The sequence below is a fragment of the Trichosurus vulpecula genome, chromosome 1 (genome assembly GCF_011100635.1).
Source record: "Trichosurus vulpecula isolate mTriVul1 chromosome 1, mTriVul1.pri, whole genome shotgun sequence".
NCBI lineage: Eukaryota > Metazoa > Chordata > Mammalia > Diprotodontia > Phalangeridae > Trichosurus > Trichosurus vulpecula.
This window is the reverse complement of record NC_050573.1, coordinates 185,807,085-185,829,562: the sequence shown is the minus strand read 5'-3', so window position 1 is coordinate 185,829,562 and position 22,478 is coordinate 185,807,085. Positions and strand designations below refer to the sequence as shown.

At 36.2% G+C, this 22,478-nt stretch overlaps 1 protein-coding gene across 1 annotated transcript in view; it reads left to right on the top strand.

Annotated features, from left to right (window-relative positions):
* Window positions 1-22,478, top strand: part of NUP153 (nucleoporin 153) — a 78,515-nt gene that overhangs the window by 25,230 nt on the left and 30,807 nt on the right. The window contains exons 2-11 of the mRNA XM_036756752.1: window positions 2,276-2,501; window positions 7,169-7,417; window positions 7,890-8,029; window positions 8,106-8,234; window positions 11,199-11,315; window positions 11,412-11,456; window positions 11,551-11,604; window positions 13,922-14,068; window positions 17,279-17,331; window positions 17,836-17,959. Coding sequence (XP_036612647.1) covers window positions 2,276-2,501; window positions 7,169-7,417; window positions 7,890-8,029; window positions 8,106-8,234; window positions 11,199-11,315; window positions 11,412-11,456; window positions 11,551-11,604; window positions 13,922-14,068; window positions 17,279-17,331; window positions 17,836-17,959 — 1,284 coding nt within the window. The remainder of the gene's footprint in view (window positions 1-2,275; window positions 2,502-7,168; window positions 7,418-7,889; window positions 8,030-8,105; window positions 8,235-11,198; window positions 11,316-11,411; window positions 11,457-11,550; window positions 11,605-13,921; window positions 14,069-17,278; window positions 17,332-17,835; window positions 17,960-22,478) is intronic.

Here is a 22,478-nt window from a genome sequence, read left to right as displayed (position 1 = left end):
CTTAAGCAGGCTCTGCCTTCCTGCTCTGATCCACCATTTAATTCCTCCCACCAGGTGGGCCTGGGGCCAGAAGTAACTGCAGCTGTAGTTCTGTAGCTGCATCATCCCCGCTGCCCCTGGAGCAGTGGCGGAACAGTAAACTCTGTCCCCGCAGCTTTTCCCACTAACCTTCTCTGTTGTCTTTGGTGTTTGTGGTTTGAGAAGTCTGGTAACTGCCACAGCTCACTGATTCAGGGTGCTAGGGCTTGTTCCGCCTGGCTCCTGGTCTGGTTGGTCCTGCCACCGCCCACGCTGAGCTCTGCTCCCCTCCTCTCCCAGCTCCATGCACGATAGACTTCACCCAGCGACCATCCAGGTTGTCCTGGGCTGGAGCCGTGCCTCCTTCTATTATTTTGTGGGTTCTGCAGTTCTAAAATTTGTTCAGAGCCATTTTTTATAGCTTTTTGGAGGGACCTGGTAGGGAGCTCATGCAAGTGCCTGCTTTCCGGCCGCCATCTTCTAATGTTCATTTTTAAAAAATTTGAGTTTCAAGTTCTCTCCCTTCCAGCCTCTCCACCATCCATTGAGAAGGCAAGCAGCATGATATCAATTATATGTGTGAAGGCAGGCAAAATATCTTTCCATATTAGCCATGTTGCAAAAGGGAGGGGGAGCAAAAAAATAGAGGAAATGGAAAAAAAGTACTCAGAGTTCATGAGTTCTCTCTCTGAAGGTGGATAGCAGTTTTCATCATGGGTTCTTTGAAATTGTCTTGGATCATTGTATTGTAAAATACTTATGTTTCATAAGCTGGAACATTTGTACCCTAACATCTTAGTGCCCTTTATTTAAATTACAAAAAAAGTAGAAATGACACTTATGAAATTAATAATAATAAAAATAATGTTGCTTTAAGATTTTGAAATCATTTTATATCTATTGTCTTATTTTATCCCTATAACAAGCATGGGAATTAAGATGATTCTCAGAAAAAGTGTCTAGACTAGACAAAATGTGTTCTGAAGTATTATAATCTCTTAAAAGCTTAGGATAGCTTTACATGATTTCTAGTGGGGAGGGAAAAAATAGAAATAAGAAAAATAGCAATATTATTAACCAAAAACAATGATTGAGAGGTCAATACTAACTACTGATTCAGCCTACTTTCTCAAAATTTGGGGGGGATGACATTTTAAGGGTGTCCTTGATAAAAATAAGAAGGGAATATTTTCTCATTATCCAGTCAGGAATATTCATCTTCCTGAGTTCAAATCTGGCTGCAGGCATTTACTAGCTCTGGGACCCTGGCAAATCAGTTAACCCTGTTTACCCCAGTTTCCTCATCTGTAAAATGAGCTAGAAAAGGCAATGACAAACCACTCCAGTATCTTTGCCAAGAAAACCCCAGTTGGGGTCATGAAGAATCAGGCATAACTGAAACAACTGAAGAACAACTACAATCTAGTTCCCCTGTACATTTCCAGTCACTTCAGCATTAAAGATCTTTCCTTTGCTCTGGTTTATTCAAATTGGTCCATCAGCTGTCTCTAATTCATGACTGATATTCTACCTCTGGCCTCCATGTCTTCTTACTATTGATTTCATGTCTGGGTTATAGTGTTTCCTCATAAGCTTTCTTAAATCCCTAGGCTTACTTCAAAGCACAGTTCAGGTTCTGCCTCTTACATGAAGCCCTTTCTGAGCCCTTATATTTACTTCTGCATATATAGGATGTTCCCAGTAGAATGTGAGCTCCTTGGGGTCAAGGATACTTTGATTATTTTTCCTTTGTATCCCCAATACTAGCCTTGCACTTCGCACATAATAACTGCTTAATAAATCTTTGTAGAATTAAATCTTTAAACTGGGAATAATATGCTCTGTCCTCTTGTTTTGTGAATCTGAACTTTGCTTAATGCCTAGCACAGTCCTTGGTACATAGTAGAAGTAAGTACATTTTTATTGATGGCTATTATACATAGCTAACACATGTATATATAACTAAGACCAGAAATTACTGACTTTATATGACAGCATGAGTTGATATTAAAGTCCTTTTAAAAGCTAAGTTTTTTAAAATTACATAGGACTAACATAGTATTCAGTAGTGATCATATTAAGGAATCTACTCCTCAGCAGTTTCTTGTTAAATAGCTGTATTTAAGATCTATTTGGTGTTGCTGTTTTTTTAAAAATTAGGTTGAAACATGTCTTTAATAGCTTTTGACATTGGTAAATAGCAGTTTTTTGCTTTTTTTTGTTTGTTTGTTTGTTTGTTTGTTTTTACCTCCAACAGGGGATCCTTAGTAGAGTTACAGAATCTGTTAAGAACATCGTCCCAGCATGGCTACAGAAGTATTTCATCAAGAATGAAACTGCTTATGTACATTCAGATGACAACAGGGAATCAAGACATTGGCAAGAAAATACACAAAATGATCATCTTTTATATACAGATGAGGAGAACCCAATTATTAGTGATGGGAGGATCACTCCTGACCAAACAGTCAGTAATGCAGAAGGTAAGTGGAAGGATGGATTATTAGTGTTATAATTACACTTGTTTTGATTTCAAAATTCTTTATCTAACCTAATTATTGTTTAAATTAACCGAGTAATTATTAAATGAATAGTGCCTGAGAAAAATGAGTTATAAATAATATATGTTCTGGTACTGTCACTTCATGGGTCCTTTTTTATTTGGATTGTTTCATGGAAAAGTTCATATTTCTTCCTTGTTGCAATGGTATTTACTTTTTTTTGGTCATTTTTAAGTTTTTCTTCTCTTGATTTTTTTATAGTCACAATTAGAGCACTAATAAAATACATGTTTTTAGAATCTTAGCTTAAAAGCCCTAACTATATAAATACAGTCAATTGGCTGCAATAATTAGCATTCTCTGTTTATTTTGGGTGTTCAGTGGTGTGGATTTCTCCAAAAGTTTGAAAAAGGCCAGAGTGAATAGAACTAATTTCCTTGTAAGAGAAGAAATGCTAAATCTAACCTTTTCCTAAGTAACATTAATTTGCTTCACTGTTTTTGAGTATACTTTTATGCTTACTGGAAATAGCAGAAAAAATTTTATGTACTGTACTTGCTGAAAGATGCTTTCATGCCATGAATGAAAACCTGCAAAAATAGAACAGCTACCTTGCCATCCAAGATTTACAAGGTAAAAGTTGTGATCTAACTTTACATACCTGAGCTTAACTAAAAAGCAACTATAATAATCAAGGAGATCACATACCATTAAAAAAAAACTCCCTTGGGTTTATTTATTATCTCTACTCAGATAAATCCTAGACCTATATATCCCAGCAAAGTATCTTTCCAAGTTCCAGTCCTACATCATGAGCTGCTTTTTGGATATCTCCTTCTTGGATTTATTGGATGTCCATTGACATTCTAAGCTTACCATGTCCAAAACAGAACTTTTATCTTTCTCCCAAATTGACCCTTCTTCTTAAACTTCTCTTAATTCTGTCAAGGATATCACTAACTGCTAGTGACCTCAATTTGTAACCTTAGAATCATCCTTGACTTCTCACCCTGTCACCCTTCTTAGATAGTTGCCAAGTCACTTTTAGTTTCACAATATCTCTCACATATGCCCCCTTTTAACTCACTGCCATCATCCCAGTTCAGGCTTCACTATTTCTCCTACACTACTGTAATAGTCTCTTAATTGGTGCCCCTGCCTCCAGTCTCTCTTCTGTTCCAACCTAACCTCCACACATTTCTTAAAAGTGATTATTTCTAAAGCATGAATTCTGACCACTTTCTGGCTCATCTAACTCCACTGATTCCCTCTTCACTTTCAAAATCCATGTCCAGTGCTTTTTAATTAATCTACCATTTTAGTAAAGAAGTGGGAATGGAAAGGAATGGTCAGATTGAGGAATATTGTAGAGGTGTAGAATCTTTAGCATTTGGGAAATGACTGGATATGTGGAAGAATCAAAAATGACTCAGGTTACTGAGAGGTGATGGTGCTGTCAATAACAATAAAGGCGTTAGGGTTGAGGGCTTTCCAAGTTCAGTTTTGTACATGGTGATATGAAGGGGATATATGGGTGGAGATATCTAGCAGATAGAAATTTGGGCCAGAAGCTCTGAGATGAAGTTTTTGAAGACTTATATTCTAGCCAAACTGATGGCTATTTTTTCTCATTTGTCCTTTTCTACCTCTGTGCATTTGTTAGAGGTCCCATGCTTGTAATATATTGTCTCTCTGTCTCTTAACTTCTTTCAGGATCCAGCTCAGTTACCTGTACCTCCATGTAGTTGTTCCTGATTTGTCTTCTCAATTGAAAGTGAACTCTTCTTCTTAACATTTCTTACAGCATGTTGCCCAGATTCCACCTTTGTTCTTTTTCATTCTTCCTGATTGTGGATAAGTAATTTAGTCCTTCAAAGCCTCATTTTCTTTATCTGTAAAATTGGGCTGATAAATACTTTTCGCGGGATTATAAAGAATATGTTTTTCAAACTATAAAGTGTTACATGAATGTGACTTCTTAGATTGCATTCTTTGTCTTACAGCATAAATTTCACAAAGATTGTGTCTTTCACACAATGGCAGAATGTTATTAAGTTGCTTGTTAAAGCAAATATAAGTATTTTACCATTATTTAATACATTTTGAATTGGAAAACACTTGACTAGATGATCTCTAAGGTCCCTTCTCTGGCCCTTAAACTTTGTGAATCATTGTCGTATACAGCTCTGGTAGTCTCATTTCATTGTCTCCAAACCTTTATTAGCTCCCCAATACCAAAGGAAAAAAAGCTTACCAAACTTTCATTCAATCTAACACCTGCCTATTTTCCCAATCTTATTTCATGCCACTCTCCCTTATGTACTGTACTCTATGCCCCAGTCATATTAAGCTATTTGCTGACCCCCAGACATAAGCCATACTTTGTTTCTATACCTTTATTTTCATTGTTACATTTACCTGTGATATCACTTCATCAAGCCAACCCTGATTTCCTTCCCTCTGATAGCCAGAAGTAATTTCTCTTTATTGCCTCATACCATTTTGCTTTAATCCCTCCTATACATCTACTGTGTCTATTTTTATGTTATAGGTACTCAAGTATGTCTTATCTCCCTATGATTATAAATTGCTTATGAGCAGGGGCTTTGTCTATTTTTGTATCTCCTTCACCACCAAGCACAGGCCTTTTTATCTTACTCTCTACTCTCAGATCACTCATGCTGTCCCTTCTTTTCTTTTAAGTTACTGTTGTGTATATCTCCTCCCCTTCACAGCCAAACACCTAGAAAATGCCCTCTAAACTTGTTGCATCCAGTTTCTCACCTATTCAGTTCTTACCACTTTGCAATCTTGGCATCCTTGATTAGACAGTCTCTTAATTTGCTGAATCAGTTGACTCTTTTCTAGGCCTCATCTTTCTTGACCTTTTCTAGCATTTATTCCTAACATTTTACATTGCTGATCACCTCTTTCTCCTAGATACTGTTATCTCTGATTTTCTGTGACATTGCTATTTCTTGTTCTTGTCCTCCCTTCTCTGACTTTCCTAGTCTGCTTTATTGGGACATCATCATCCAAGGGTTGAATTGGATATCGTCCAGGGCTCTGTTTTCTTTGTACTCTTTCTCAGGGGTCTCCTTAGTTCCCGTGGGTTCAGTTATTTGTAAGTGGATGTTTCTCAGAGACATGTATACATACTCATAGAACTGGAGCTTGAGCGAGAATAGGTAGAGACATACAGAGTCTCAAAATATTTTTTTCAGTTTATATTACTACCAGTCTGTTTCTTGCTGACTCTATGATGGCTGATAGGAATAAAAAAATAAATTTAAAAGTAACAGGTAGAGTAGCTTAGAGAGGCAGTTTGGTATAGGCAATATAATACTGGACTTTGAAGACCTGAATTCAAGTTCTGGCTTTGATCCTTCGAAGCTGTATGAATACAGGCAAGTCACTTAATCTCTTCGACCATTCATGATCCCATATGCAAAATGTGAGGGTTAGACTAGATGGCTTCATAGGCCACTTTCAGCCCCCCAACACACACGCGCGTGCGCGCACACACACACACACGCACACGCACACAGTGGTTGTCTTATAAGTGTCTCAAGCTCAGTACGTCCAAACTAAAACCAAATTAATATTCTTCTTGGAGCTCACCCTTCTCCCTAATTATCTATTTCTGTTGAAGCACCACCATCCTTCAGTCATTCAAGTGTGTAATTTTAGAGTTATCCTCACCTCTTCCCTCTTCCATATCCAGTCATTTGTCAGTTACTGTTATTTCTTCCACAACGTAGCTTGCCTCTATCCCTTTCTGTCTGCTCAGATGGCCACCTCTCTAGTATAGTCCTTTATTACCTCTTACCTAGACTACCATAATAGTCTGTCTCAAGTCTCTGCACTCTTCATCCTCCACACATTTGTGATATTTCTAATGTACAAGTCTGACCATTTCTCTCTGTTCATTAAGCTTTAATAGCTTTCTATTTCTTTTAAGATCAAATACAGACCCATCTATGCGGCATTTAAATCCCTTTACAGTCTGGCTCCAGTCCATCTTTTCAGATATATTTTTTATAATATTTTTATGCATTCTTCATATTAACCAAATGACCTATCTGCTGTTATTTCCCTCCCCTGTGCCTTTGCATGGGATGTCCCTCATTCTAGGAATGCTTTTTTTCACCTTGAGGCCTCTCGTTCTTCCTAGCTATACTGAAGGATCTATTTTTATTGATTCTCTCTTAACCTCCAATGTCATGAGTGTCTTCTGTTACTTTATATACAATTTGCACTGTTATCTGTGTACGTGTTATGTCATTGTGTTCTATGTCCTGTCCCTTCACCCCCATCTAGTAGAATGTAATTTTCTTGAGGGCTGGTACCATTTCATTTTTGTCTTTGTATTCCTAAAGCTTAGCACAGCACTTGGCACCTAATAGACACTAAACAAATATATGTTGAGCTGGATTATACATCATATGCCTAATATTGGTTGAATGAATGTAGGAAAAGACATTTCATAGTTGACTGGAACCTCAAACCGATGAGGCAGAGATGAAATTTGACTTACTTTAAGTGTTCATAAATTAGTCCTGTAGGTACATCTGATAATAAGTCATATTTTGATGTAGTAATGTTTTTGTCATATTTCATATTCATTATATTGATGGTTTCCCTTTAAGAACCTTCAACAAGTAGATCTGCTTTAAACTATCCGGATGTTTTAACAAGGCCTTCTCTTCATCGGAGCCACTTGAATTTCTCCATGTTGGAATCCCCAACATTACATTGTCAGCCGTCTACATCCTCAGCATTCCCAATTGGCAGTTCTGGGTTCTCATTTGTAAAAGAAATCAAAGATTCTACCTCTCAGCATGATGATGATAACATCTCAACTACCAGTGGCTTTTCTTCTAGAGCTTCTGATAAAGGTAATCTTTAGTTGTAAATACTGTAGTAGATTTCATAGGAATCAAAGATTTAGACTTGGAAGTGGCCTCAGAGGCCATCTAGTCTAACCTCATTTTGCAAATGAGGAAACTGAGGCCCAGAGGCTCATGGTCACACAAGTAATATCAAAAATAGAATTTCAACATAGCGTCTCTTGACTCTACAGTAAGTGCTTTTTCTGTTTTACCATGTTGCTTCCCATTTAAGTGGTATAGTCCGGTAACCCTCTGAACTGAGCTTTCTCCTTAAATGGAGGTTTAGAGTTCATGGCTCCACCCTCCAATCAGAAAAACATAGATAAGGTGGTGGACCAAGGATGATGAGATCTTGGAGTATAATGGAGTCATCTCAGTAATGAGCTTCCTGGGCCATGGAGGAAAAAAGTCCCAAAGTAGTGTAGCTAGGGGAGAGAAATGAGCATATATTCATAAGTATATTTTTTTCACTTTTCAGATATAGCTGTTTCAAAGAACACTTCAGGACCACCTCTGTGGTCCCCCGAAGCTGAACGTTCTCATTCACTGTCACAGCATACTGCCACCAGCTCAAAGAAACCAGCATTCAACTTGTCTGCCTTTGGAACACTTTCCCCTGTGAGTCCCAAATAATATGTATTTAATCACATTAGTTTTGTGGCTCTTGCTTATGGTCTGTCATTTTTTATTGCAGTCACTTGGGAATTCTTCAATCCTTAAAACAAGCCAGCTTGGGGATTCTCCTTTTTACCCTGGTAAAACAACTTACGGTGGTGCAGCAGCAGCTGTTAGACAGTCTAAAGTACGAAGTACACCTTATCAGGTAAAAAAAAAAGAAGAATGGCTTGTGATTTGGGAAAAGGCTTTCTGGTAATTTGTTTTTTAAGAAATCGCAAAGGATAAATCAGAAGTGACTATTTTTCTTGAATGCTTCATCTGTGATTCAGGAAAGACCTTTAGTGTGAAAGGTAACAGGTTTTACATGACCTTTTTGTGGATTTTCTTTGTAGTAACCAATACAAGATAGCTCATTGCTTGTGTTTGACCCACTTCCTTCCTGTTTTATTATTTTCTAAAATAGTTTGATCAAAATAGTTAAACTGCATGCGTCATTATTTTGATTTTACCTTTTCACATTTCTTTGGATTTTTGAATTAGGAAATTTATTTTCTGTCTACAGATTTATTATTTTTTGAAAATAAGAATAGTTTATAGATAATGATAGGAAGATTTCAGAATCACTGCAAAAGGAATATTTGCCAATTTCCTCTTTAATTTTTTTTTTATACAATTAGTTTCTACCTCTCTGATTAGGTCTAGTTCCTAAATCTTTAGCAATCACCAGGCCCTGCTCCATTATTTTATAGAGGGGGAAACTGGCCCAGAAATGTTAAGTGCAAGATTATATAATTTGTAAATGGGAAAACAAGGATTTGAACCCTAGTACTTTGCCTCTAGATCCATTGTATGTTTTTTTTTAACATCACATAGATGAAGCCTACAAATTCTGTAGTTGTCTACTGAATTTTCACAAAGCTTATACACCAGTAGCAAATTTTATTTTAGTATATCTTTGCATTTTAAGAAGTCAACATGTTAATGAAATATATAAATATTTGGGACCATGAATATTATGGGTTAATCTTGTTGCTTTAATGAACAGTATAGTGAGGACAAAACAATGTTTTATTTTTGCATTAAACTTGTTATCCCCAACCATCTATTGACAATCATAGAATCAAAACAAATTCATAATAATAACTGAAGAAGGGGCAGCTATGTGGCGCATTGAGTAGAGCACCAGCCCTGGTGTCAGGAAGACCTGCGTTCAAGTCCAGCCTCAGGCACTTGACATACTTAGTAGCTGTGTGACCTTGGGCGAGTCACTTAACCCTAACTGCCCTGCTTTCCCCCTTCCAAAAAACAAAACAAAATAATAATAATTGAAGAAACTACTTTTGGGGTTGTAGATAATTAAAAATTTTGCATTGGCAAAATAGCACTACCCACAAATAAGCTGATCAATACATGATGATTGAAGTTAGAAAAATAATTCTTTTTAAAAGTAGTTATGACTTTTAAAAAAATTTTCTATAAGCTGTTTGTAAATTATTTGAGAATGGGCTGCATTTTAGATTGTATCTTGACAGTGCACATGCTTTATGTTATTCATTACTGAATAGAGAAGAACAGGGTCAGCTGTGTTGTTTTTATGGTGGCAACATGACTATTAGAATGTTGTAATCCACACTTGTATGGAAGTTATCATTAGAATTTATAAACCCAGCAGGATTTCTTATGGTCTGTTGTGGGTCAGTTATTTTAACTCTTTTATTTTTATTTTTTTGTTTGTTTCAGTTCTTCTAATGTTTATTTCCTAAGCTGTAATACAAGAAGCATTTATATAAAGAAAATGTACATAAAACCATAACCTCGATATTCCAAAGGTCTTGGATTTCATTGTGTGCATGTGTACTTCTTCTAGTAATACAGATTGCAACCCCTCTATATCTTTACATGGTTCTTTGGGAGTTTCTCAAAATGATCTATTAGTGAGGATCTCTCTAAATTTAGTTAAGTCCTTGCCCAGCCCATTACTAGGCCATTTGTGAAGGCTTTCCAGCTTGAAAGAACTTGCCAGAGCTTATACTTTGCATTCTATTTGAGAACCTACCATCACTTTCATGCTGTGATGATATTTAAATGTCTTTATTGACCTTATTTTTTGTTACAATTGTAGGAAGTCATTTGATATCCTAAAACTTATGGTGCCAACAGAATATTTCATGTATTGGCAATTTTGAAAGCTTTATCAGTTAGGTTCCATTAGGTCTTAAGATTTCTTAATTTGTCTATATTGGAATTTGATTGTAATTAGAAAAGTAGGTAATATACCTGGCCCAGAACTTCATATTTGGTATAACGGTGCATCCTGGTGCAGGCTTTCATCAACTTGGATGCCTGTCTATTGCAATCCTCTTTTTGGTTGGTTTCTTTTTAAAGACTCTTCCTACTCTTATCTATCTGCCACTCATTTGTCAAAGTAATTTTTTCTAAACATAGTGATCACATTACTTTTCTAATTCAACAAATTTCAGTGTTTCCTTATTATCTCCAGGACAAAATGTGGAATAATTTGTTCATTATTTGAAGCTCTTCACAGACTGGCCTTTTCTCATCTTTCTAGTCCTATACTTTATTCCTCTACGTTATGATCCAGTCACACTGACCGCCTTACCTCTCCTTATACACGATACTCCATCTCTCAGCTCCTTGCTGGCAGTCTCCTTTACCTGGCATGCTCTCCCTCTTTAGCTCCCCTTCCTGGATTCCTTCAAGACTCAACTCAAACCCACCTTCTTCAGGAGATTTTCCCCTCTCTCATCCCACTTGCTGGTGCTTTTCCTATGAGATTATCTTCCATGTTTTCTATATATCTTGTACCCAAATATGTACACATAAATGTATATGTACAGACATATATACATACATTGGTATATTGTCTTCACCATTTAAAGATGAGCCTCTTGAGGACAAGGACCAAGATTTTTGACCTCTTATTTTGTACTACCTGTGTTTATTACAGTACCTGGCATTTAGTAATGCTTAGACAAGCTTAATACTTGTCATTATTATGTGTATGTGAAGGCATATATATATAAAATCTCTTTTTTTGAGTCCTTATTTTACTTTGGGTACATTTCAACTCTGAGTGGTTTTAACCATCTACTTTTCATAAAATATGCACTTTTGCATTCCAACAAATCAAACAGAATTTTCTTTGCAGGCACCAGTCAGAAGACAGATGAAAGCCAAGCAAGTTAATTCACAATCCTATGGAGTAACTAGTTCAACAGCCCGACGAATATTGCAGTCTTTGGAGAAGATGTCAAGCCCGCTGGCGGTAAATAATTTCTCTTCTATTCAAATGCAAGAATATTTTTTAAATGAAAATATCTGAACTTTATGGAGAAACATTATCTTCAATTTTGCTTAACAGGATGCAAAACGAATCCCATCTGCTGTTTCTTCTCCACTATCTTCTGTAAGTTCAGTTGGCCCAAAATTATCGTTTTTTATTAGCAAGAAAAAAGCATTTCAAAGGGATTTCCTGTACATAATAGTTTCTTATTTTTCAGCCCCTGGATAGGAGTGGGTTAGACATCATAGATATTCAGGCTAAAAGGAAAAAGGTAAGACTTTTTTAGCAGCGGTAAGTGGTAGCTATGCATAAGTAAATTTTAAGAAGTTGATACATTATTGCTTATAATACTAAGAAGAAATTTTAATCATCCTCGAGTGTTGAACTGCAACTCTAGAATACTTTTCAAACAGGCTAAGCCACATACTTCACATCTAAAGTTTTTAAATGTATAAACTTTGTTGCAATGTCTGTGCACGGTAGGTTTTCAGTAAATACTTTTGGCCCTTGTTTGGGAAATATGAAGGTGGGAACTTTATTTTCTTTTGAAAGAAAAATTGGAGCAAGCAAAATTTGGGAGACTTCAGTAATTAGAGCTAGTGAACTGCAGACCTCAATCAAAGTAAGCACTATTCCTGTGAACTCTAGCTGTGGAATAAGTTTCTTTGAAATCTGTTAAAAATTACTTTATACACTCCTTTGGAAACTTATCTGCCATGTTTGTTTTTATAAGGCTGACTTAACCAGAAATTGAACATGAGGTTGACATTGTTCGCTGTAACAAGTTGGGTCAAATTTTGTTAATTGTGTACAACAATATCATGAAACAGGCAAATCTTAGAAAGCTAGGCAGTCAAAGCAAAACAACAAACTCTTATTCCCTCTGTTAGAAGCCTTATGTAAATAGCAGGGAATTATTGGAAAAGTCAATGACCATCAGCTTCCAGGGTCTTTCAAAACAACTGGAAATGATGCCATTTCATCCAAAGATAATTGGATAATGCCATCATGATGCTGATGTATTTTTTTTTTTGAACAAGCCAACATTATGTTTTCTCTCTTTCTTCCCATGTTACTACTGCTTATTTAAATTAAATTTGTGGGCACAAACTGCATGCTTTTAATTGGTTGCTTCCAGCACTTAGTATAGTGCTTGGCACACAGGCACTTGCTTAATAAATGTTTATTCACTGACTGACTGCTTATGTAGAGGCAGAGTGAAAAGAACATCGCATTTGGAGTTAGAAGACCTGGGTTCAAATACTACCTCTATGAAAATTAGTTAATGAAAGAGTTGGTCCTCAAAAGTTTTTAGCAGCTATCTAGAACTTACCTCCAGAGATAGTGTAAAATACCCTTGCTTCATTGAACAAATAGTGAAATAATTACGATGATGAAATAGCTGATGAAATTTTACAAAGATATGAAGACTATCCTCAAGAAAATTTTTATGTGGGTATAATATCTGCTGGTAAAAAATGAGTCCCATTACATTCTTGTGGCTCAGTATTTCAGGAGTAAACTGTAGTGTAGAACAGTGGTGTCAAATTCGAATAGAAATGTGTCCACTAAACAGTTCCTGTGGGCTGCATAGTAACTTAGAAAAACACGTGTTAACGTTGTTTTCTTTGTATATTTATTTATTTTGTTAAATATTTCCCAGTGATATTTTAACCTGATTTGGGGTTGGGCTGCTTTCAAGAGTGCGTGGGCAGTGGGTTTGATACCTCTGGTGTAGAAGACCTCGTTGAGTTAGTCACACTTGTGATGAGGACTTTGCCAAGATGTTACCCTGAAAACTAGTGCTGCTTACAGCTGTTGTTGAGTGAAAGAAGTCTATTCATAGTATTGTAGTCTTTGGACAGCAAGGGAAGTTCTTGGCTATGGTAATCTTAAATCAACACAGTGTTTTTTTTATCCTTCAACATTTGAAGTGGAGTGTTGACAGTACACTTGTGTACTTCAGATAAAGCTCATTCACACATTGTGCTGACAGTAGTTTTCTTATTTCTGTATGCTAAAATAATTATCATTCTTTTGTACTTTTTATGTTGTCAAAATTATGGTTTGAATTTACTAGTGAGAAATTCTTTCAGCTAGAGAAGTTGATTGCTTGAAGTTTATTTTCACTATCCAGTTTGCATTGGGGATCTTACTTAGGACTCCTGAAATTTTAGGGGGAATAAATATAAGTTAATCTGGGTATAGATGAAGTAGAAGTCAGTTGTACGTGCATAACATATAAGAACTAAAACCCAGTTGTGAGAATTTAAAACATTCTTTAATTGGCCTAAAAGTAATCATTTTGACTCTGAATCTAGTTAGCCTGGCTATAATTCCATCTATTTTGGGTATGTAGAAAAGAGAGTCATTAAACTTAAAAGTATCAGTTGCCCCACAATTAGAATCTTAAATTTCAGATTACGAATTAGTACCCACCTTGACTGTCTTCTTTTTCAATATCCTTTACTGTTGATTTGTGTTTGATATACTATGTTTAGGGATCATACTATGCTGATAGCCTGATAAAGTTGATCCCAAATGAGTGAAAATAAGAGTCATACTTCTGATTTCTGCTTCCTTTTAAGGTGGAACCCCACTATCCTCCTGTTCAAAGACTCATGACCCCAAAGCCAATTTCTATAGCCACCAATCGATGCGTGTATTATAAACCATCTTTAACTCCATCTGCTGAAGCAAGAAAGACTAATCAGAGAATAGATAAAAAGCACAATGTAAGTAAGCTCTGTATTATTACTTGTTTCTGGTTGTATTTTTGTCATTGTGGACAGTTTGAGTGTTTAATTATTGTAAAGATTATAAGTGTAAATACTGTACTAATGGAGTATTATACTGTGAAATAGTAGAAGCATGTTATGACTATTTTTCATCATTTAACTTATTTGTGCTATTTAGTTGGCTCCCTTTTTATTCAAATGCATATCAATATATATATGTACTTCTGGTTGAATTAATAAGGTGTTTAAGCACTTCATAGGAAGACTTTTCTTGGAATCACATTCTTATGGGCTCATTAAATAGGAGGTAAGTAGTATGGTGCCATAGAAAGAACATTGGATTTCAAGATTGAGGACTAGGCTTTGAATCTTGGCTCTGTCATTTTCATGATCTTGAACAGGTTTGCTAACCGTTATAAAGCTCAATTTTGTCTTCTGTGAAAAAAAAATGAGGGGTTAAGAGGATTTTTAAGGTCCCTTTTAATTGTGTATATATAATCTTATAATCCTAATACTAGTTTAAACTGAAATTATGCATAGCTTTGTATTGTTCTCATTAAGATACTACCATCTTTCCTTAACTTACATCCCAATTTTAAGCACAAATCAAAAAATTGTGGATTACATGAAAATTTTATTTTAACAATTTCAAGGTACCAGGAAGACCTGGTTTCAAGTTACATGCCTGACCCGCAATGGCTAAATGACCCCTGCCAGTCATTTAAAGTCCTAGGGTTTTAGGCCAGTGGTGTGAAACTCAAATAGAAATGAGTGCCACTGAACCTTATATAAGTATCCCTGGGCTGCATATTGACTTAGAAACATTAAAATTATTTATCTTCTATTGTATTTTTCTTTATTTTGTTACCTATTTCCCAGTTACGTTTTAATCTGAGCTGGCCCTCTGCTGTAGGTAACTCTTGGGATTGTTAGATGCTGGTCTCCATTAATAGAAAGAGTTGCCTCACCCAAGTGTTCCCTCTACTAATGAAATCACAGCTCTAGCCTTGTTGTTGTTGAGTCATTTCAGTTGTGTCAGACTCTTTGGGATCTTCTTGGCAAAGATACAGGAGAGTTTTGCCATTTTCTTCTCTAGCTCATTTTACATGTGAGGAAACTGAGGCAAACAGGGTTAAGTGACTTGCCCTGCGTCACACAGCCAGTACATATCTGAGGCCAGATTTGAACTCAGGTCTTCCTGACTCCAGGCCTACCACTCTATCCATTGCACTACCTAGCCGCCTTCTAGTCTTTATGCCTACCTCCAGTTCAAAGCATCGTTAAGCAGCTGTCAAGGACCTGTGCATTGGCACCTCTGAAAGTTTCTAATATGATTGTACTCACTTTTAACATTTGAAATATTTGGCCCAAATAAAATAGAAAGCAGATGTTTGAGCAGATTAAGGAAAATAAAGTTCCCAATTCCAGCTCTCTTTTTTGTTTGGCCCTAAATTTCACAATCGGCTTCTTGAATATCTGTTACTATACTGATGAAAAATCTTTAGTAGTGGATTCATAATGTCTATAGTTAAACTTTCAATCCAAGAAATTTAACAGGTAGCTGTATGACTACCTTTGTATACTACAATTCTTGTTTTTGTATTTATGCTGGTATTCTGAAATAATTGCTTAATTGAAATAATACTTTGATGCAGAATTTAGTTAACAGTATATCACCAGTTAGTGATTAATACCACATAACAAATGCTATTAAAATTTGTTTTCTACAAAGGTTTAGCATTCCTTATTTTATTCTAATTAGAATCATCTTAAGTTCATACAGCTTATATGGAATCATAGGATCGTAGATAAGGAATCAAAGTTCATCTAACCTATTCCCCTCATTATATACATAAGGAAACTGAGGAGAAGTGAAGTGATTTGTTCAAGATTAACACATAAGTAGCAGAGCTTGGATCTAACCCCAGATCTGCAGACTCCAAATGCAGCGCTCTTTACACTATTTTACACTTACTTGTCCTTTAGACAAAGAACTAAATGAAAGAGTTTAAAAACTATAGCTTGTCATTGTTGGACTTCATGTTGGGCCATCCTTTCAAATGTACTTGCTTCTGTATCGTAAGGCAATAATAACAATGTAGATGATAATTGTCAAAATGCCTGTGTAGTTCTGTATTACAAAGTATGCAAGACTCTCCACATAGAAGGTGGAAGAAGTAAACCATTTATTCAGACACCAGAGATCCATGTTCCATAACCAAATGTTCAGCTCCCACAGCCAGTTAGCCCACTTATCGTAACAGCAAGAAACTTAAAACACAGTATCACAACATGGAACCTCACCATCCCAAAACCTCTCCAACTGCATGCTGGGGTCTTCCCAAAAACACACTCACAGTACACCTAAGTCAGCCTGTTAATTATCATGTTAATTATCTAATTATCATGATGGTGGCCATTAGCAGCCATAACTGCTCTCTCTCCCTGTTGGCATTTCCTGTGACATAACTTCCTTTTCCTGTCAGGAAGCTCCTCCTACCACATGTGACTTAGGCTTCCTGTGATGTGAGCAGGTCACATGGCCTATTAATTGGTGGGAAAGATGTTCAAATCTAAATTGCTACTACAGCTTCCTTCTTAATATGAATAGTTTTGAACATTTACTTATATTCATGTACATTATACGGACTACACAATAAAAGAGGAGAAATAATGGTCACAAAACTTTTTAATTAAAATTTATTAGTGCTGTCTGAAGAAAGTGGTGTGTTATATCGTCTGAGAAACTATAATAAACATTGAATTATTCAATGTGCTAAATATGTGCAAAATACTGATTTCCTGTCATGAAGAGAAAGTAGAAGATAGACTTTCTTATTTTTCCAGAACATCTGCATTCTACATGGTAGCTATTTCCCTAAACTTGCTCCTGGCAATGCTTTCATTTTTAGTTAGTAAGAAAATAATTAAGGAACTTAGTTTTAAGTCTTCTAGTAGCTACTAACAATTTAGAACATAGTAAGTAATTTCTTACTTTCCAAATCATGGTATAAAAGTAAAGTAAATTTAAATGCTGTTTTTGTGGATCTTGACATCTGTCCTTAGTTCTTAGAAATTACTAAGAACAATATTCCCATAACTATTAAACATAATTACCTATTAACATAAGTTACAGAAGTAAAGGGTAGCTTTCCAAATGAAAGTGAAATATAAACTAGTTCATAACTAAAGTACATTTTCTTACAGATTGGGCATGAGAAAGCTCTATCGCCGGGGCAAAAAGTAGAGCAACATGAGAGGTAAAATCACCCCAAATTTCATGAAATATACCCATGTTATTTAATTTATCAGGTCTTTTGCTTAATTTCTGTACAATTTTGGCCTTTGAAAAGAATTAAAAAATCTTTCCCATGCAAAGTTACTATTTGAACATGTATCTAACTTATTTTCAGTAACATTTTGTCTGTGTTTTAACAGTCACAAATCACAGTACAGAGCTAGATGACCTTTTATAGGTTAAAAAATTAGTTCCTTTAATAAAAGATACAAATAGGATGCTATCTGCTGTGTTTTTTTTGCCACACATGGAAGAAAGTAATCCTTTGTTACACTAATGAAAATTCAACTTCTTTAGTGAATAAGCAGTTAGTGCTATGAGATGTATTTTTTAACCAATATAGTTCAAAAATGGGTAACTTCCTTTTTTATTCTTACTCTTTAGTACTGATGATTTAACATGGTGTAAAATTTATAAGCTGGTAAGTTATGACTTATTTTCTTAAATTTTTTTCTTCTGCTGCTAGCGATTTTTCATACCCTAACTTCAGTACACCTGCCACCAATGGGATCTCTTCAGGAGTAGGTGGTGGTGGCAAGATGCGACGAGAAAGAACACGTTTTGTGTCTAAACTTCCTGATGAGGAAGAGGTAGGATCGATCTCTCTCTCTGTCCCTCCTTCCCTCTTTTTTCCCCACTTTTACTCACTCCCTCAAAAACCTGAGGGGAAAGTGAAACACTTGCTGATGCTATACTATGTACTATAAAATACATCTGTTATTATAGCTTAAGGAAATACTTTTAATCTATAGGAAATTTGACTTATTTCTAATTAAACATTTTTCATGAGAATTTGATGTTTTGATTATCTGGGCAGAGGAAATGATTTGATAGGCACAAGATGTTTTTGTGTAACTCTCTGTTACTGTAGTGGGACTGCTAGGGCCACCCCTTAGTATCCAGCTTCTGACTTCATTATTCCAGTGAAACTACTCTCTCCAAAGTTACCAGTGATCTCTTAATTGCCAGTTCCAGTGGCCTTTTCTCAGTCCTCATTCTCTTCAACAACTTTAGCCCTTTAACATAAATTTTTTTTGGAGCAGGAAAGGCAGGGCAATTGGGGTTAAATGACTTGCAAAGTCACGCAGCTCGTAAGCGTGTCAAGTGTCTGAGGCTGGATTTGAACTCAGGTCCTCCTGACTCCAGTACTGGTGCTCTAGCCACTATGCCACCTAGCTGTCCCCTTAACATTAATTTTTAAGAAAAATTTTGAGTTCCAAATTTTCTCCCTCCCACCTCTCCCCCCTCCCCTTTGAGAAGGCAAGCAGTATGATACCCGTTTTACATGTGAAATCATGCAAAACACATCTCCATGTTAGCCATGTCTCTCCGCCCCCCACTTCCCCTGAAAACCCCACAATAAAAAGCAAGAAACAGAAAGAAAGTGAAAAAAGTATGTTTCAGCCTTCACTCATTTCATCAGTCTTTGTCTGGGGGTGGATATCATTTTTCAACATGGGTCTTTTGGAATTCTCTTGAATTATTATTTTGATCAGAGTAGCTGAGTCTTTCACAGTTGATCTTTATTAAAATATTTCTGTGACTGTGTACAGTGTTCTGCTGATTCTGCTTACTTCATATAAGTCTTTGAAGGTTTTTCTGAAACCATCCTGCTCATCATTTCTTATAGCACAATAGTATTCTATCACAACCATATACCACATCTTGTTCAGCTTCCTCAATTGGGATGTCCCCTCAATTTCCTGTTCTTTGCCACTGCAAAAAGAGCTGCTATAAATATTTTTGTAACATAGTTCCTTTTCCCTTTGATTTCTTTAATGTGTAGACCTAGTAGTGGTATTACTGGGTCAAATGGTATGCACAGTTTTATAGCCCTTTAGGCATAGTTCCAAATTGTTCTCCAGTATGATCAGACCAGCTCATAACTCTACCAGCAGTGCATTAATGTACCCATTTTTCCATATCCCCTCCAGCCTTTATAATTTTCTTTTTCTATCATGTTAACAAATCTGATGAGTATGAGGTGGTACCGCAAAGTTGTTTTAATTTTCATTTCTCTAATCAGTGGTGATTTAGAGCATTTTTTCATGTAACTTTGACAGCTTTGGGTTTTTTTCTCCTGAAAACTGCTGTTCATATCGTTTGGCTATTTATCAATTGGGGAATATTTCTTTTTTATAAATTTGGTTCAGTTCCCTATATTTTTTAGAAAATATTTGAGAAATGATACTTCTTTCAGAGAAACTTGCTGTAACACCTACCTCACACTCATTTACTGCTTGTCTTCTAATTTCGGCTGCATTGGTTTTGTTTGTGCAAAATTTTAATTTCATATAATCACAATTATCCATTCTACTTCCCATCATCTTTATCTTTTGTTTGGTCATTCTCTGTAGTCTTTGACACTTTCAGAAATCTCAAATTGAATGTCCAGTAGGCATCTTAAAATCAACATGTCTAAAACTAAGCTCATTATCTGTTCTCCTAAACTTTCCTAACTGTAGAGGTCATTACCATCCTCCTAGTACCTCAGGCTGACAACTAAATTTCAGCCTCAACTCCTCACTATTTTTCATTCCAGTCTGTTGCCAAGGCCTGTCAAGTTCACCTTTGTAACATCTCTTGAATATGCCCCTTTCTCTCCTCTGACTCTGCCACCACTCTGGTGCAGTTCCTCAGCATATCATGCTTGGATTATTGCAATAGCCCATTGGTGGGTCTGTCTGCCTCAAGTCTCTTCACACTTCAGTCCCTTCTTCATTCAGCCATTAAAGTGATTTTCCTGAAATGCCAGTTCGCCCATTTCACCCTGCTCCTCAATAAATTTCATTGCCTCCCTGTCACCTCCAGGATCAAATTTTAATCCTGTTTGGTTTTATAAAAACCCTTAATAACTTAGCCACATCCTACTTTTTTAATCTCCTTACAAACCTTTCTCCCTTCTACATACTGCTTGATCCAGTGACACTAGCCTCCTGGCTATTTCATGAACAAGACGCTCCATCTCCCAAGCCTGCATTCTCACTGACTGTCCCTCATACTTGGAACTCTCTCCTCCTTATCTCTACCTCCTGACTTCCCTGTCTTCCTTCAGGTTCCAGCTTACATCCCACCTTCTACAGGAAGCCTTTTCCAACCCCTTTTAATTGGTACCTTCCTTCTAGTAATTGTTTCGTGTTTATGCTGTATGTAGCTTGTTTTGTACATATTTGTTTGCATATTGGTCTTTCCCATTAGATTGTAAGCTCCTTGAGGGCAGTGATTGTCTTTTGACTCTTTTTCTGTCCCCAGCACTTAGGCACTTGATAACTGTTTTTTGAGTTCTTGACATGACAACTCTTCAGATGTTTGTTTGTGTGTTTTTGAGGGGGGAAGGCAGGGCAATTGGGGTTAAGTGACTTGCCCAGGGTCACACAGCTAGTAAGTGTGTCAAGTGTCTGAGGCTGGATTGGAACTCAGGTTCCCCTGACTCTAGGGCTGTTACTCTATTCACTGCACCACCTAGCTGCCCCTGCCCTTCATATATTTAAAGACAGCTATAATGTCTTTCTTCAGCCACAGATTGTCAGAACTAGAATTAACCTTCTAACTTGCTAAAGATTTATACAACTAGGGGTGTGAAGCCAAGATGGCGGTGTGAAAACAAGATTTATATAACTAATAAATATAAAGCCCAGTACCTAACATGTCTTAGAACTGCAAGTCCACTGCCTTTTCTTTTTTTAAACTGTACAGTGATCCTTCCAGTTACTTCTTGTTTTGTTCAAATAATCTTCATACAGTGTGGTTTCAAGTACCTTCATTGTTATGGTTATCATTATCTGTAGGTGTGCTTATCTGTATTCTTCCTCTTAAACTATGGATTACTCTGACCATGGCAGAGTAGTCAGAATGATACATGTTTTATACTTTAATGCCATACTTTGATTAATATAAGTCATGTCCCATTGTGTAGTGATCTTTTGATTAATTGAAACCATCTCCCCATCAACCCTCACCCTCTCCTCCTCTGATATTGTTACCAGACCAACTCTTCTGCATCTTCCACATGAGTTGGTTTTGTTTTTAACCTAAGTACAATAACATACTTGACATTTGTCCCTATCAGATTCAGGTCATTGTTTAACTTTCTTAGAAATTTTCAGCTATTGGGTGTCTTAGAGGTCCAGACCCTTTATTTTACAGATGAGGAAGCTGATCCAAATGCCCAGAATGAGGAAAGGTCTTACAAAGAACACAGTGAATTAGTGACATGTACTCCATACAGTATTTTCTGAATCCAAGACTTTGGCTTTTACTATTGTAATTTAAGGGTTTTTTTGAGTGCTGCTGCCTTTATTTACTGCATTAGTTTTCTTACTGTCCTTGTTACCTTTAAATTTGATAAGCTTGTCTCGTCTTTTTTTGTTTATTCAAATCATTGATAAAAATGTTGTGTGGAGAAGGGGAAACATCATGGGATGCCACTAGAGACCTTAGCATGGATCTGTCAGTTCATTTTGATCCTGTTCAGCAACTTAGATAAGTTAAAATTTCTTTCAATTATGAATGTAGAGAAGGGTTCCATAGGCTTCTGTAGAAAACGCTGATCTCTATCTGGTAGAAAATGTTATTCACTTTGAGTACCCTGTACTGATATAATCAGAAGTTATATAAAAAGGGAAAAAAAGAAAAAATCTGAAAAGCTTTTTGGATTGCTATACATTGCTGTTGATCCTTGAACTTTTAGTATGCTGAAACTCTGAATCTTATTTTTATACAAACTGTTATCTAGCTGTTCCTCATTTTATCCTGTACTCATAGTTGATTTGTTTTTGTTTTTTTGTTTTTTTTTTTTAAATTATTTTATCTAAGTAAAAAATAAGGGAACAAATGAGTTGGAAAGAATGAAAATATGGGGTGAGAAATTTTAAAAGATACAAGTAGAGAATAAGACAAAGAATCAATGAAAAGCAGCCACACTAATCAATAACCTGCCAAAGATAGTCATGGCTAAAGCAGGCCTAGATAAGAAAGAAATTTCTGAGCAAGGTGGTGTGGCAATGTAGAAAAACTCAGGGAAATTCTAGGGAGAGACAAGTCTTAAGGAATTGACTCATTCTCTCCTAGCTATCAGGCCAGGAAAGAATGTGAATTGAAAAGAGCAAA